At 39.7% G+C, this 15,091-nt stretch overlaps 1 protein-coding gene across 11 annotated transcripts in view; it reads left to right on the top strand.

Annotated features, from left to right (window-relative positions):
* RBFOX1 (RNA binding fox-1 homolog 1) overlaps nt 1-15,091 on the top strand; it is a 2,430,619-nt gene that overhangs the window by 397,208 nt on the left and 2,018,320 nt on the right. For all 11 annotated transcript variants that reach the window (XM_073362506.2, XM_073362502.2, XM_073362531.2 and 8 more), the window contains exon 2: nt 5,222-5,281. In XM_073362506.2, coding sequence (XP_073218607.2) covers nt 5,222-5,281 — 60 coding nt within the window. The remainder of the gene's footprint in view (nt 1-5,221; nt 5,282-15,091) is intronic.

Here is a 15,091-nt window from a genome sequence, read left to right as displayed (position 1 = left end):
GAGAAGAAAAAACTGGGGTTATCCTTTTGTTATGTAGGGTCAAACACATGGCTGTAGGCTCAATTTCCTGTAAGAATCCAGGTCAAACAAGAATATATAGTATTCACATATAAATGACATGTAAATAGCATAATATTTGACCAATCCTGGTTGTAGGTGAGGCATTATTTACATTGGCTCCTGACTCCTATGAACATGTCTGAAAGTGGTCCTGTTGACCCATGACTAGAACAGTAGCTTGTTTCAGATATGGATGGTACTACATGGCACTGTGTACAGGGAAATGGTTTATATGTGGAATTTATTATGATCATCCTGCGGGGGATGGAAGGAAAGCTTGTCTACCAAAAGCCACAACTATATATTCTTACTGCAGGGGACGGGTGGAGTCAGCTGCTGAGAATCAGTAATTGTCTCTATCTACTTCAAAAGGAATCGGAGAGAGGGGATCGAGAGAAAAATGAAGGATATTTCTTGACCAGGGACCTGGAACTAGGGTCAAGCCCTAGTGCTGTTGGGCATACTCAGGGTAGCCTACCACATTTTCCCTTATCTGTTTTTGAGAATATTGTTTATTACCCTTCAGGGCAAAGGGACTGTTTGGGGAGAATTGGGTACCTACAATAGATAGCCACTGCCTGGAGGGCCTCACCGGTTTTATTTTCTGGCTCTGCATGCCCAGCCTTATCACTACTAACATATGTAAAAACACATAAGGCACAGCAGTCTTCCAAGGATGTGTATTATGCTCACGATCTTGCGCTATCTCTCTCTCTATATAAATACAGAGATATATATAATTGTGGTGGGGCAAGGCCAGATGGCTACAGTAAAGTAGTGGGAGATAGATATATCAGCTACAGGCTAAACAAATCCCTGTTACCAGGATAAGGAAGTGGCAGCTGCTCCAGGTCAGTTAAGACACCTGGGGCCAATTAAGATCTTTCCAGAAGGCAGGGAAGACAGCTAGGTTGATTGGGACACCTGAAGCCAATCAGGGGCTGTCTGAAACTAATTAAAAGCCTCCCAGTTAGTCAGGTTGGTGTGTGTCGGGAGCTGTAGGAGGAAGCTGTGCTGTTGGGTAAACTGAGCAGTATAAACTAAAATAGGCAGAAGGAAGGAGGCCCTGAGGTAAGGGTGAAGGAGATACTGAGGAAGTGGGGGGCTGCTGTGGGGAAGTGGCCCAGGGAATTGTATGTGTCCTGTTTCCAAAAGGTCAGCTACCATAGCTGATACTATTAAGGTTCCTAGGCTGGAGCCCAGAGTAGAGGGCGAGCCAGGGCTCCTCCTTCCCCCTCTGAATTAATCAGTGATACTGGGAGACAACAGAGACTGTGCAAGGGAAAGTAGCCTCTTCTTACCTCCCTTGCTGGCTTATGATGAAAATGGCTCAGTAGGCTGTGACCCTTGCCTCTAGAAAGAGAAGGGCTACATGGAGGGTCACAGTGAGCCTCTGAGGCTAGTGAAATCCGCCAGGAAGTGCGGGACCCCTAGAGACAAGGACAGAGCTTTGTCACAATAATATATATAAATCATTTATGCAACATCAGTCCAAACATTTTTATTATCTTAATTCGTTCATGTTTCACAGATCTGTACAGTAATTTGAGATACACTATGTAAAATAAATGGCATCTACATTGTGTAAGATATAGGCTACAATGACACAATATTGTTGTGAAACTCATGTATTTTCTATTTGGAAAAGCACAGAATGAGCTAAGTGAAATCTGTTTTCTTTGTTAGCTCTGTCAATCTGCTTCTTTTGGGGAGTTTACCACTTACAACACACTTGCAAAATGGTTGTCCTATGATCTCTAAATTTTAGAGTTCTGAAACTATAAAATAAGGTCAACCATGCAATCTGCTGCAGGATTGCTCCATAAAGAAATGAAGAAAGCTAATTAGAAGGGAGGGAGATGCTGAATTTCAATAGATGGGTATATGTTATACAGTGTGTGTGTGTGTTCAAATGAGGTAGAACCTATGTACTTAACAAAGGAGTGAGGATAAAAGGTGAGTGGCAGGGTAGCTGGATGGAGACATTGAGTAATGTAAGGTAGAACAGATAATAAATGACAGGATAAGATGTTGAGTGATTGAAAGCAGGGAGGGGGGTTAAGGGTCAATAAATGCGAAGAAAACATCAGAAAGGAACGTACATCAGTGGTAAAGAACCAAGTAGCTGGCACAGAAGCAAGTTTTTCATTAAATCCTGGAGTTTGGGGGGATATGAAATAGGTGATATGCTGGTTTTCAGGTGTTTTATTGAGGTTGGAATCTTAGAAAATCTGTTAGCCATAATCTCCTTGTTTACATCCATCATGGCTGTGAGAAATATAATGAAACAGACTGCAGGACTTAGTCTCCAGTCCTGTTTGGTGTTCTTGGGAGTAGTCAGGCTCCTTTCCCTGTTTCGTAACTTTATAGCTGGAGACGTTGTACAAAGTGTAAACAATATATAAACTGACTGGGATGCACACAGATTCTTAATAATATGGCTACAGACTGCCAACTAGCATGCTGGCTCTAGAGAGAGGAAGACTATAATACAGTAATTGGATAAAGTGTATTCTTGCATACCTTGATATTTAAATGGTGAAGTGTTAAGAATGGTGAGAATGTTCTTGATTCCATTGGCCATGTTGACTCTTCTACCCATAAATTCTGCAAGGCTCCAGGAGCAAAACTGCATTTATTTCTAGGTGCCTTTCCTCCAAGCGATTTCTTCCAACTTCACAAACATTAATGAATTAAACCGCTATTGAGATAAGGAAGTGGATTGTCTTCATTTTACTGGTGGGAAAACTGGGACACGAAGTGAAATGATCCAAGGTCACCTAGTGAAGCAATGGAACTAGAAACAAACGTCCCCCTGTACTGTGCTCCATCCACTAAACCATGCTACATTCTTCTATAAATACAAGATCGCTTGTTATTGTTTAGTTATTTTGGTCTACTTCAAAACTTCGTAATTTATATGAGAAGTTCTCTGTGGAATGAAAAGCTTAATATCTTTTCAAGACCCAGTAGCTCTCGTCTTCACTGGGCCCACACCAGTTTCAGCTCATCAGACTTTCATTCCTGAACATTTAAACTGGCTGCACCACTTCACTTCAGCATGCTACCTAATCTTACTGACAGGAAACTAGCCCCTGAAGGTCTGACTCAAAATATCAGTACAAGTGTGCAGGCATTGCTAATAATAAAAGAACAGATCAGAATTACAATATGCAAACCATTTTCTAATGCTTCACTGCAAAAAATAAATGAATACCTAAATTGATTAACCCCTTGGTTTCTGGAATTAGTGCATATTTAGAAACTTCAGTACGTCTAGTAATCTATCTAAGGAACTTACATGGCCCCCATTACTATAGTTTCTTAGCGCCTCACAATCATTAATGTATTCATCCTCACAGCACTCTGATGAGATAGGGAAGGGCTATTATTCCCTTTTCCAGACCAGGGACTGAAGCACAGAGATGCTAAGTGACTCACTCAAGGTGATACAGGAAGGTGAAGTGGGGAATTGAACCCAGAGAACATTCTCTTCCTCCCTTTCCACATTTTAGGTTACTCCAAGAGCCAGTGTAGTCCCTAATATATCTTAGAGCAGCACCAGGGGTTGCTGTAACTTGTGGTAGCCTTACGTGCTTGCCTGTGGGCTGCTCTACTGCACCAAATTGCTAGAGTGTAGTTCTGGCCATTCCTATTCCCACCCTGAGCATACCCCAAAGCTAAGGGCTGTAGGGAGGCATACACTATCCCAGTGTGCTTGGGGTGTTCCTCTGGGGTCATTCTGCCCCCTTCATACCATGGAGACATAAAGCGATTACAGTGGGGACCAGGCTCCGAGCCAAGAAATCTAGTGATTCTGGACAAAATTTGCAAGTGCCAGGTAAGGTGATGTAATTTAGATTCACTTGCACTCCTTCAGGTAGAGCTGAACTCCCTTAGAATCAGTTAGATTCACTTAAGCCTATATACACCTATTGAACGAGGAGTCTGTTCACATAATTTATGTGCCTGGAAGAAGGTGTGTGTTAAAGTAGGATTCCTCTCTTATAGAACTGTCATTTTATGTCCCACAAGCTTTTACCATATCACTACATTTTTATGTGCATCTGTAACACCGACAGACCCTAGTTGTTGAACTGGGGACGTCTGGAGCTTAGCGCATGAGCCTCTACCGCATGAGCTAAAGGTGTGTGGGTTACACATCCCCATCAGTTCACATGCTGAATTATTTACTTGCATTAAGTTACACCTTTTGACCTTCCTGTAAGTTGCTTTTCTTGTTGTACTTGTCACTTCTAGCAGCACAGCGCTAGAGCGTGGACCCTAGTAAGGCAAATTCAGAAGTTATATACAACAGGGAGAGGAAATGGGTCAGATGGTATCTAATGAGGCATAGAGGGACACTATGATATAATTTTGTGGGTAGGTGAAAAATGGGTAAGTTACAACTCATAATTAGAACAGGTGGAAAAATTAGTACTTTTTGTGTAAAGTTTAAAAAAAGAAGTCACTTACTGTGTCCTGGAAGATAGTGATGTGGAGGTAACTTTGTTCTGAACCATTCTCATTGGGATGAGACACGACTCCTCAAATTGGAATAAATATAAGGATTGAGAGTATTTTATTTTAGTTTTATGGTCACACATTGTCTTCAGCATCATAAGTAAAACAAATTAGTTTGCACAATATTCTTTGCAACTAATTTAAGTGCAAACTTTGAGTTATGAGTTAATTATGAATACAAAATTAATACAGGTTTTAGTACTAATATAATACTATATCAATACATCACATGATAGAGGATTATATGGTTTTGTTACTAGCCTGGGATTCAGGAAACCATGGTTCAATTTCTTGTTCTGCCACAGACTTCGTGTGAGACCTTGGGAAAATCACTTAGTCTCTCTGTTCCCCATCTGTACAATTGAGATCGTGGTACTGCCTTGCCTCACAGAGATGTCATGACGATGGCTATATTTTTTTTAAAAGGCACTGAGATACTAAGGTAATGTGAGCCATACAAGTACCTAAAATGAATAGGTATGGCTATAACTGAAATTAATAGTATTTATCAATAGCTTCTTCCCTGAGCGTGGGTTCTGAGCTCTGCTTTGCAATGTACTTTTTGCTGATTTTAATTTTTGTTAAGTAAAATACTAAATATTCTGTTTAATCTCTTTCCCTCCCTGCCTCTTTTCAGGACTATAAATCTGACAATGTGGCTTTGGCTTCCAGTGCCAGGAACAGTCCTCAAGGTCCAGTAAGTAAAAGCATTTTGCTGTACAGATTGCATTCTTCTCTAGAGTGCTTCAGCTATCAATCACTGGAAGCGATTTTACCTGAGACAGATCTTACTGCTCTTGAAGTAACTGTGTTTGAGTTTGCTAAATGTTCTCAAATACTTGAATATATGGTATGAGCAAACATTTGATCTGCTCACCAAACTGAGGATGGTTGACTTGAATCACTGAAATCTGAGTTCATTAGCGATCCAGCAAATCCATCTTCTATGTTAGTGCTTGCATTGCATTAGCAGACTGATTTAGGGTGAGGCAGTGTCTGACTCCTGGGGAAAGAGAGAGAAGTTGTGTACAACAGCAGCCTTTGCAGTTTCTTGAATGCCAAGGATTGCTCCTGACTAGTAGCATCTCCACCATAAAGGGGTGGGCCCAGGGGTAAGGAAGAGGTCCAGCTACATGGCTTTACCACCAGCCATGAGAGATGGCCAGGCTCATAAAGAAGAACATGCTACCCTTTCCAGTATGGTGGTACAGTGGCTGTGCTCCCTCAGATCTCCATGAGTGATTGTGTGTCCTGGTGATATTCCCACTGCACCAAATGTGCAGGGCTGTGCCTTTTGAGGCACAGTGAGCCATTATTCTTAGTTACTAAATCAGGTTTAACAATGTAGCATGAATAGTAACAGACAGATAATACCAGTCAGAGAACAGTCAAGTCACGTGGTAAGGAAATTAATATTTTGTTATACCTGTGCAGCTCATATAAAGTAAAATTCCTCTGGTTTCAGTGGCTTATTCATGCATGTATGTGTATATATAAAATCATTTAAACTTGGTAATGGATGAAGCTGAAAAAGGGGTTAGGTGTAAATAATTGTAGAGCTGCTCAGATTATTTCATTACGTGATTTTGTTCTAAAATCATGAACACCAAACCACTAGATTATCAGACACTACCCTTCTTCCTCAAAGTCCTGGGATGTCAAGAAGGTTGACTCATTGGTTCCATAATATAGTGACTTAATTTTTGAAGAAATGTCATTCCTGAACTGAGCCTAATACTCATTTCTGGAAGTGATGTATTCTATCAAAGCCACGGTTAGCCAGAAATGGGTGAACACATTTATAGAGGTATTTGTACTGCTCTATCAAGCAATTTGCAGAACAAAGACAACTGACACAGATTAACCGTCACACTTCAGTGCTGCTATTACAGACTTTTCTAACTAGAACTTCTAAAGTGTATTATACCAATGTCATATCCACATAATGTTTAGTGAACTACTACAGAATCTTTGTGTTCACATTTTGTAAGAATGTCTGTGCTAGACAACTGGGGCTATGCTCTGATTTGAATTATAGTGCTGTAAAATACAGCACAACTCCATTGGATCTGGGGGAGTCACTTTGTATTCACACCACTGTAAGACAGGCTGGAATCTTGACTCAGGAGGGGACTACTGTGTTGCAGTCCATATCTGTGGAGGAAATAAGAAAAGGAGTACTTGTGGCACCTTAGAGACTAACCAATTTATTTGAGCATGAGCTTTCGTGAGCTAGCTGTAGCTCACGAAAGCTCATGCTCAAATAAATTGGTTAGTCTCTAAGGTGCCACAAGTACTCCTTTTCTTTTTGCAAAGACAGACTAACACGGCTGTTACTCTGAAATCTGTGGAGGAAATGTCACTCACATGCCAGTTAGCTCATTTTCAAATCAGATCAGAAATCATACTGGAGCAGGAACTTGTGTGTGCATTTTCTTAACTGGCTAAAGTGAATTGCTGATTTTTTTTTTAAATATTTATTTTGGAACTTGCATGTGTAAATCTTTCTTCATGTGAACCTTCTACATAGCATAATGGGGGCACCGGATGAACAGTATTCAGCAAAAAATCCCTCTAAGACACACGTCAGTATGCTAAACTCTGGGTTTAATTCTGCTGACTCTGTAGTTGCAGGAAGCAACAGTGACAGAATGGGTTTCACGCTTTTAAATATGATCCCGTAATGGTAAAAGTATGTATTTTTTTACCACATTTTATAAAACGATTTGTGTGTGTGTGTGTAAAGCAGATTCTCTGCTCTGCTCTTCTTCCTGCATATCACCTGAGCAGCACAAGGGGAGTATAAATCTCTCACAATTAACCAGCTGGGAATTTTCCCAGAGGGAAGGAGGCCCCAGAAGATGCAGAATCTGGAGGAGCAGTCTCCTATGCCTGCATCAGCACCGCACGTGGGGCATGCTAGGGTTGGAGACGTGTGTTTTAGTGATGGGAGCATGCTCTGTTTGTTTCCATCTGGGGTCCTTGAGAACTACAGCCAGCAGGTGCAATTTAGAGCCCCCTCACTCTGCTCTAGTGTGTACACTAACCAGGTCAAGGGCCAAGTCATAATGGTTTTCCTAATAGCTCTGATACTGTCTTGTCTTGTGTCTAATACAATAAGGGCACCACAGGGAAGCTTCCTCATAATATAGAAAATTGCAGTCAGCTATTACTAAGTTAGTTGATTTCTTTGTACAATAATTAAGACACACCAGTGTGTCATGGCACTGTCTAATTTCACAGTGGATATGGGGAACTGAGAGATCTAGGCAACTGTGTATCCAGTTGCATGCAACAAACATTTTAGATGTTTCTAAATTTCTGTATCAAATTTCTGTATTATCCAGGAGAGCTGTATCCTCCATTTAAAACTTGACTTGTGTGAGGCACAAATCTTTGTGGAAAAGGAACTGAATGACCAAATCCTGCAAACTCTTGCCCATGTAATGGAAATGAATGGAATTATTCATGTCAATAAGCACTACTTACCTGAGCACGTTTAGAAGATCTGTGTACACAAGGAAGGATAGATAATTATCAGCTTTCATGCTTCAGTGCAGATGCTGACATAGCAGACTAGGTCAGGAAGAAATCTGCCCCAATAATATAGTATGTCAAATGATTCACTGTGAGGGTTCATATTTTCATCAGAAACATTTGTATTGGCTATAGTTAGATATATGATATTGCTATATATGGATCACTGGGTTGACTTATTAGGATGGTTCTGATGTTTTTACTTGCTCCTCAAGTGCTGTACTATGTACTTTGCCTTCTGAAACATTTAGAGATCTTATTCTGAGCATTATATCCTGAGTGCCTGACTCACATATGTGCAACTAAAAATACACTAGACACCTTGTATGTTACATAATACTACTATTAACTGTGCAAAGCCTTGGGCACATCTCTGCAAACACTTACTATGAATAGTCTCATTGAATTCAATGAGATTATTCTCATGAGTTACTCTCTCACACAAGTTTTTGCAGAACTAGGCCCAATGTTTGCATAACTGTGTATTTCCCTGACAGAGAATTGATAGCTCAAAAAGTGATACCAAATGTGAAGTCTTTCACCTGTAGGTTTTCGTTTCAAACACGATCTAGGTTGGATAAGGATCAAAAGATAATTACCACATAGCTATTAACCAGATTATGTGAAATGAGTCCATGAACTCAGTCCATTTTCCAGTGGACAGCTGTCCACATTACAAAAAGCCAGCACCTCATCTGGAATTAATTGGCGTCCTTCTTTCCAGTTTCATCAGAAGCCAAAGACTGAATGAGCATGGAGACTGAACTACCTCTCTGTTAGAGAGTTTCAATTTCCAGTGCTGTCAGTCTAGTACATTTCACTAGTAGTAAATTGACTTTATTTAAAAAAAAAAAAAGAAAGCCAGGGGGAGGAGAGGAGGTCTAAGAACAGACTCAGATTTTCTGATTGTTACCAGAATTTTGCAGTGGCAAGGGAAAAGCAGGCAAAGGAGATCTCAATAAAAAACTTAGTTTTACCTGAGAGTTTAATACATATTTTCAGGAAGAAAATGAGTTGGACTGAGGGTTCAGTTAAGTGGCATACAGACTCATTTTTTTTATTACCTCAGTAATTCCAAATTTTTTAGACATGGAGAAACCCATCAGTAATTCATTTTCTTGTGACAGGGATTATATTATAGTGTTTGCATGTAACAGGGGAGAAGCTGTTCTGCAGTATTCTGAACAGACAGTAGTTTGGATATGGATGACTTTGTGAGGCCATAAAAGGAGGGAGTTGCAGTAATCAAGGCATGAAGTGACAAATGCATGAAGGAGAGATCATCAGAGTTAGTGTCAAGCTAATGGTAGATGCGACCACTGTTGCAGAGGTGATAGTAGGCAGATTTGCAGAGTGTAGTAAAGTGAGATGAAAATGATAGCGTTTTCTATCATTTGGTTCAACTCAATTTTCAGTCTAGCCTTTAGTGAAATTGGTACTTTTGCTTGAATCACTGCTCTTGCATTATCTTGTAGTTCTGTAGTGTGTGTTATGGATAAATATCCAATCTATGCAAAAAAGTTTGAGGATGACTTGAAGATCAGAGCTGAGAAGTGAAAGTAGGACTGAGTTGAGGATGGGAGAGGAACACTAGAGAAGTGTGTTAGGGCACTTCCCTTGCTAAGAAGAAGCATACTTACATTTATGGTATAAATGAATAAAGTGAAGATGGTGCTCAATGTTGATGTTTTAAACACAAGTGCAGGGAGGGTGCAGAAATAGATGAGTGAAAGCTTTAAAAAAGCTAGGTCTTTTTGGTAAAGCGAAGTAAGAATTGACAATGAATAAGTTGTTGAATTTGTTGTTTTTTCCTGTTTGCTGTCTGTAAAGGGGACCAAATTAATTGATTTCCGAATATAATCAATGAATAATTCTTGTTTTATGGATTATCTCTGTAAATTCTGAATGTTCACAATTTATGGTGTGGTGTTTATGTCCTGAGGTATTCTTCATTCTTCCTGATTGATTTTATGTAACTAATCAATGCAGCACACATCTTCGGGAGTTTGATTTAGAATTTGCAAATCAAGTATTTCTGAGATTTAAAATCATGTGTATAAATTTGCTTTTGGCAAAAATGTGAAGCATGTGAGCGAAGCGTTCCTTTTACACTAGTATGAATGCTAGTAATGCTGGAATATGTGCAAAAAAGATGACCATGAAATCATTACAAAAATGATCATATATAAATCTGGCTTTTGAATTTGAATAAATACTAGTAGAAAAATGATTCCTCTATTTGTGCAGTTCTTACAACATGCTTCATCAATATAAAAATGGTAGTTAGATGCATCATTACAATATAAAATTTTAAGTGAGGGGAGGTACATAGAGAAGAGGTTGGTGAATGTCATAATTCCACAGTACTTGCAGTAGGTGCTCATATCATTTATTGAAAATTACACTGAATAGGATTTAAAGGACAGAAATGAGCATGTATGTCTTTATTTATAAGGCACTTACCATTTACTTAACTATTTTACACAACATTACATATCTGCTGTGAAATGAGTGTTCCATAAAATGATGTATACACTATGAGCATGATTTTGAAAGATGCTAATTGCCTGCAACTCTATTTGAAGTCAGCAGGAACTGCAGGTGCTCAGCACCACTGAAAATTAAGATATGTTCTACTGTAAACCATGTATCCTATTTCATCCTTCTTCATTTCCTGTTTCTCAAAATGTGATACATAGATTCATATTTCACACAATGCTTGAGGTGAATTACAACAGATGATAAATTCATAGAGCTACAGTGTGAGCCAGTTGGTTGTGAAACAGCAGCAACAATCTACTCTAATTTGCATAACACAGAACTCTAATCTAATACAGTTGTTACTACAGGACATTCCAGAGATCTGAAACGACACATTCTTGCATTCTGATCCGTGGGGAAAACGGTTGCTAACCATCAAGGAAAAGATATTCCTGTGCAGCTGTTCCAGTTTAAGGCAGTATCAAATACATGTTATAATAGTAGTAATCCCCTCCAAAAATGAGACTTTTATAGCAGTCAGCTGCTTTATTAGAGACTTCTTCATCCTTGGCTCCAATGGTATATAAAAAAATACTCAGACATAGTTGCTTCATTATTGAACTTGTCCCATAAACATTTTCAAGCAGCTCACCTGCCCTACCATACTTGGAGATCACTAAGACACACGAGAAAAAAAATCTCCTTTAGGAATCTGAAGGACACCTCTTACCAGTGTGCAATGCTAAGAGGGAGGATGGTCTTGAGATTAAGTTTGCATTAGGTTTCATGAGACCTGGGTTAAATTCCCAGCTCTGCCACAGATTTCCTGTGTGACCTTGATCAAGTCACTCAGGGTTAGATTCCCAGAGAAACTCAGGCATGGTGAATCCCAGTATCACAATCTTTTAGGTTCTGAGAAAATCACTGAGATTCACACAGATTCACTGTGTTAGGCGCCTTAGCTCCTGTACAATGAATGTGGGGAAAGAGGAGCCTCAGAATGCCATTCTCAAAAGCCAGCACACTTGGTGACACCTTTTACCAAACCTAGCCAATAGGAGGTGCCAAGTTGAAGGGGGTGTGCTAAGCCCCGCCCCTCTCAGAGATAGGAGCTAAGACTGGGCTGCAGGGAGGCATCTACCTGTGCTTGGGATTCTCAGCTGAAAACCCTCTTGGCGGTAGGTGCCTATGCCATTTGAGCAAGAAGTGAGGACACCCTGCTCTATTGACTTGTTATATTCTTTATCCACAGTGGAACAGCATAACAGGAGTCCCATGTTAGAACATCCTGTAGTCCAATGGTTACGGCACTCACTTGAGAGGTGGAAAATCCTAATTTAAATCCCTTCTTCCCCCTCAGGTGGAAAGGGGACTTGAACCAGCATCTCCCCCCATCCCATGTTAACTTTTAGTCCAGCAGTTAGGATATTATGAGGGAGTTGATCCACCCCTTCCTGCCATTTTTCGTAAGCTTTTCTAGAGGGGCCCAATCCAGTAAATGAGATCTGAATATGCTTACCAGATCGGGCCCTGCAGGTGAGTTAAGCAGAAGAATGCCTATCTTCTCATGGTTTGTGCATCACTCTGGTGCTTATGTGTCATGATACCTGGTGTGGGGCTGCACTGTGTGTGTGCTTAAAGGCATAAATATAGGTGCGTAGGGAACTCCTACTGCAAACATGTAGATGCCAAACAATTCTAGGCACCTACGGGGTTTGGGGGCTTCTGAACAGGGGTTTTGTGAATCCCAGTGGGATTTAGGTGCCTAAGATGCCAGTTAGGTGCCTAAGTCCTTGTGAATACGGCCACTAATCTTTTGTGCCTCTGTTACTCTTTAGTAAAAGAGATAACAGCACTCTTTTTTCTTGTTATCTATTTAGGCACAGAGACTCTCACTTCCTGTGTTTGTACGCTGCCTTGTACAATGTGGCCCTGATTGTGATTGAGGCCTTGAGGTGCTAAGTTAACACCACAATTACTCTCCAAATGTACCTCATTTTGAGAGATGTCATTCACTGAGTCGCAAAGTTGCCCTCCTTCCACGCAAATTTGTGTGCCCTTGCTTTCATTATTGAAAATTACTTACATCACAGGAAGAACGATGAAACTGAGGTTATAGAAAGAAATCGAACAGGATTTTCAATTGCTGGGAAACACACATGGGGGTCTGTGGTTGGCATTTGAGCCTTGACGAGTTGAGAGGTATTACTAATACTCCTGGCTCTTGCTGCCGCTCTTGTGAGTGAAGATAACCATAAAATATTTGCAAGATCAGATTCTAAGTTAAGGAAGTTACTGCTTTAGTTTTGTACTTACGTGTTTTGAGGAACAGAATTGTACTTTCTCAGACTTTAGGGTATTGATTTGGGGGTATTTTGATGCCTATTGATTATTTGTTCATCAGTAGAGTTGGTTGGGAAATTTTTAAATGAAATCTTTAGCATCAGAAAATGCAGCTTCATTGGAACTGCAACAGATTGAGAAAAGGTCAGTTTTAACAAACTTACCATTTTGTAAAAAATTTGAAGAAAAGTTTAGTTTTGAAAATGTCAAAATGGGACATTTTGACAGTTTTTTGAAAAAGTTCAGGTTTTGGTTTAAAACAACTGTTTCAAAATTTAATTATTAGATGTTTAGTGATAACACCGGTTCTTTTCCTGGTTTCAACACAGAAGGTCAAGTTAAAAGAAGGTGTTTCCTGGGTCTTCCTACCTGTATATGTCCTTTCTTAGCTACAGCTTCTTTTGATGTTTGAATAGCTACAGTGAAGTTATCAGAGCCTTTGTCAGAGTCTCTTAAAGAGTTAGTTCTAAAATAACATTAAAAGACTGTGGTTATAAAAAAGCTTCCATCTCTGTTCTAATTTCTTAGAATCCAATTTAGGTTCATGTCATTTGAAAATTAATGATTTGAGGAATAAGATTTCATTTGTGGAAGAATGTATTATTTGGAGCAGAAAATGATCTGAGCCGTGCATTTAAAAATGCTTACTGCTGTCATTGTAAAAGAGGTTGCATTACTCCACTGAATAATCAAGACCATGCAGAATAATTTTAAGGCTGTTCTGGCTATTTGTAGGTAACAGATTTACCTGAAATTTTTGAGTCTGATTCTTGTGATCAAATCTTCTTTGTTGGAGCTTGTGTTACAAGAACCTGTTACTCTTCAAAGGCTTACATTTGTCAGAATACCATTTTAAAAACAGGATTCCAGTTGCCTTGCTTGACTCTTCAATAATTTACAGAACTTTAATTATTACTTTTGTGCCTGTTTTGGACAAAGAATTATGCATGCAATTTTGGTTGCACTGATTGAGCTATTGAAGGGAGGCGATGGAGAAGAATTAATATATTGTTTGAGTTTTCTAGTGTCACACAATTGTGGCATAAAAATACTGAAGTTAAGAACTGAGTTTATTTCTCTTTGAATTATACTATCTGTATGGTTGCCTGTGAAGTTGTGTGTTGTGATTGATGAGAAGGAATGCATGTTTCTCAAATATACCAAATTACTGCTTATAGAACAATCTAGTACTAAAAAGTGGGGGTTGAGAGAGGAGAATTCAAATGGATTTGAGGATGAATGATTCAGTAAGTCTTCGGTTCCAGAATCTGATCAGTTTCTCCGGATATTTTTATGATGGGCTGCTCTTCCCTGCTGTTAATGACAGATATTATATGCAAATATAACAAATTTGAACTCAGAAGTTCACAGATATTAAGGTCAGAAGGGACCATTATGATCATCTAGTCCGACCTCCTGCACAAGGCAGGCAACAGAATCTCACCCACCCACTCCTGCAAAAAACCTCTCACCTGTGTCTGAGCTATTGAAGTCCTCAAATCATGGTTTAAAGACTTCAAGGAGCAGAGAATCCTCCAGCAACTGACCCGTGCCCCATGCTACAGAGGAAGGCGAAAAACCTCCAGGGCCTCTTCTAATCTGCCCTGGAGGAAAATTCCTTCCCGACCCCAAATATGGCGATCAGCTAAACCCTGAGCATATGGGCAAGATTCACCAGCCAGATACTACAGAAAATTCTTTCCTGGGTAACTCAGATCCCACCCCATCTAACATCCCATCACAGGCCATTGGGCCTATTTACCATGAATATTTAAAGATCAATTAATTGCCAACATCATGTGATCCCATCATACCATCTCCTCCATAAACTTATTGAGTTTAATCTTAAAGCCAGATAGGTCTTTTGCCCCCACTGCTTCCTTTGGAAGGCTATTCCAAAACTTCACTCCTCTGATGGTTAGAAACCTTCGTCTAATTTCAAGTCTAAACTTCCCAATAGCCAGTTTATATCCATTTGTTCTTGTGTCCACGTTGGTACTGAGCTTAAATAATTCCTCTCCCTCTCTGCTATTGATCCCTCTGATATATTTACAGAGAGCAATCATATCTCCCCTCAACCTTCTTTTAGTTAGGCTAAACAAGCCAAGCTCCTTGAGTCTCCTTTCATAAGACAGGTTTTTCATTC

This window comes from Lepidochelys kempii, chromosome 10 (assembly GCF_965140285.1).
Source record: "Lepidochelys kempii isolate rLepKem1 chromosome 10, rLepKem1.hap1, whole genome shotgun sequence".
Classification (NCBI taxonomy): domain Eukaryota; kingdom Metazoa; phylum Chordata; order Testudines; family Cheloniidae; genus Lepidochelys; species Lepidochelys kempii.
Note: the sequence above shows the minus strand (reverse complement) of the source record. Positions and strands in the feature narration are given on the sequence as shown.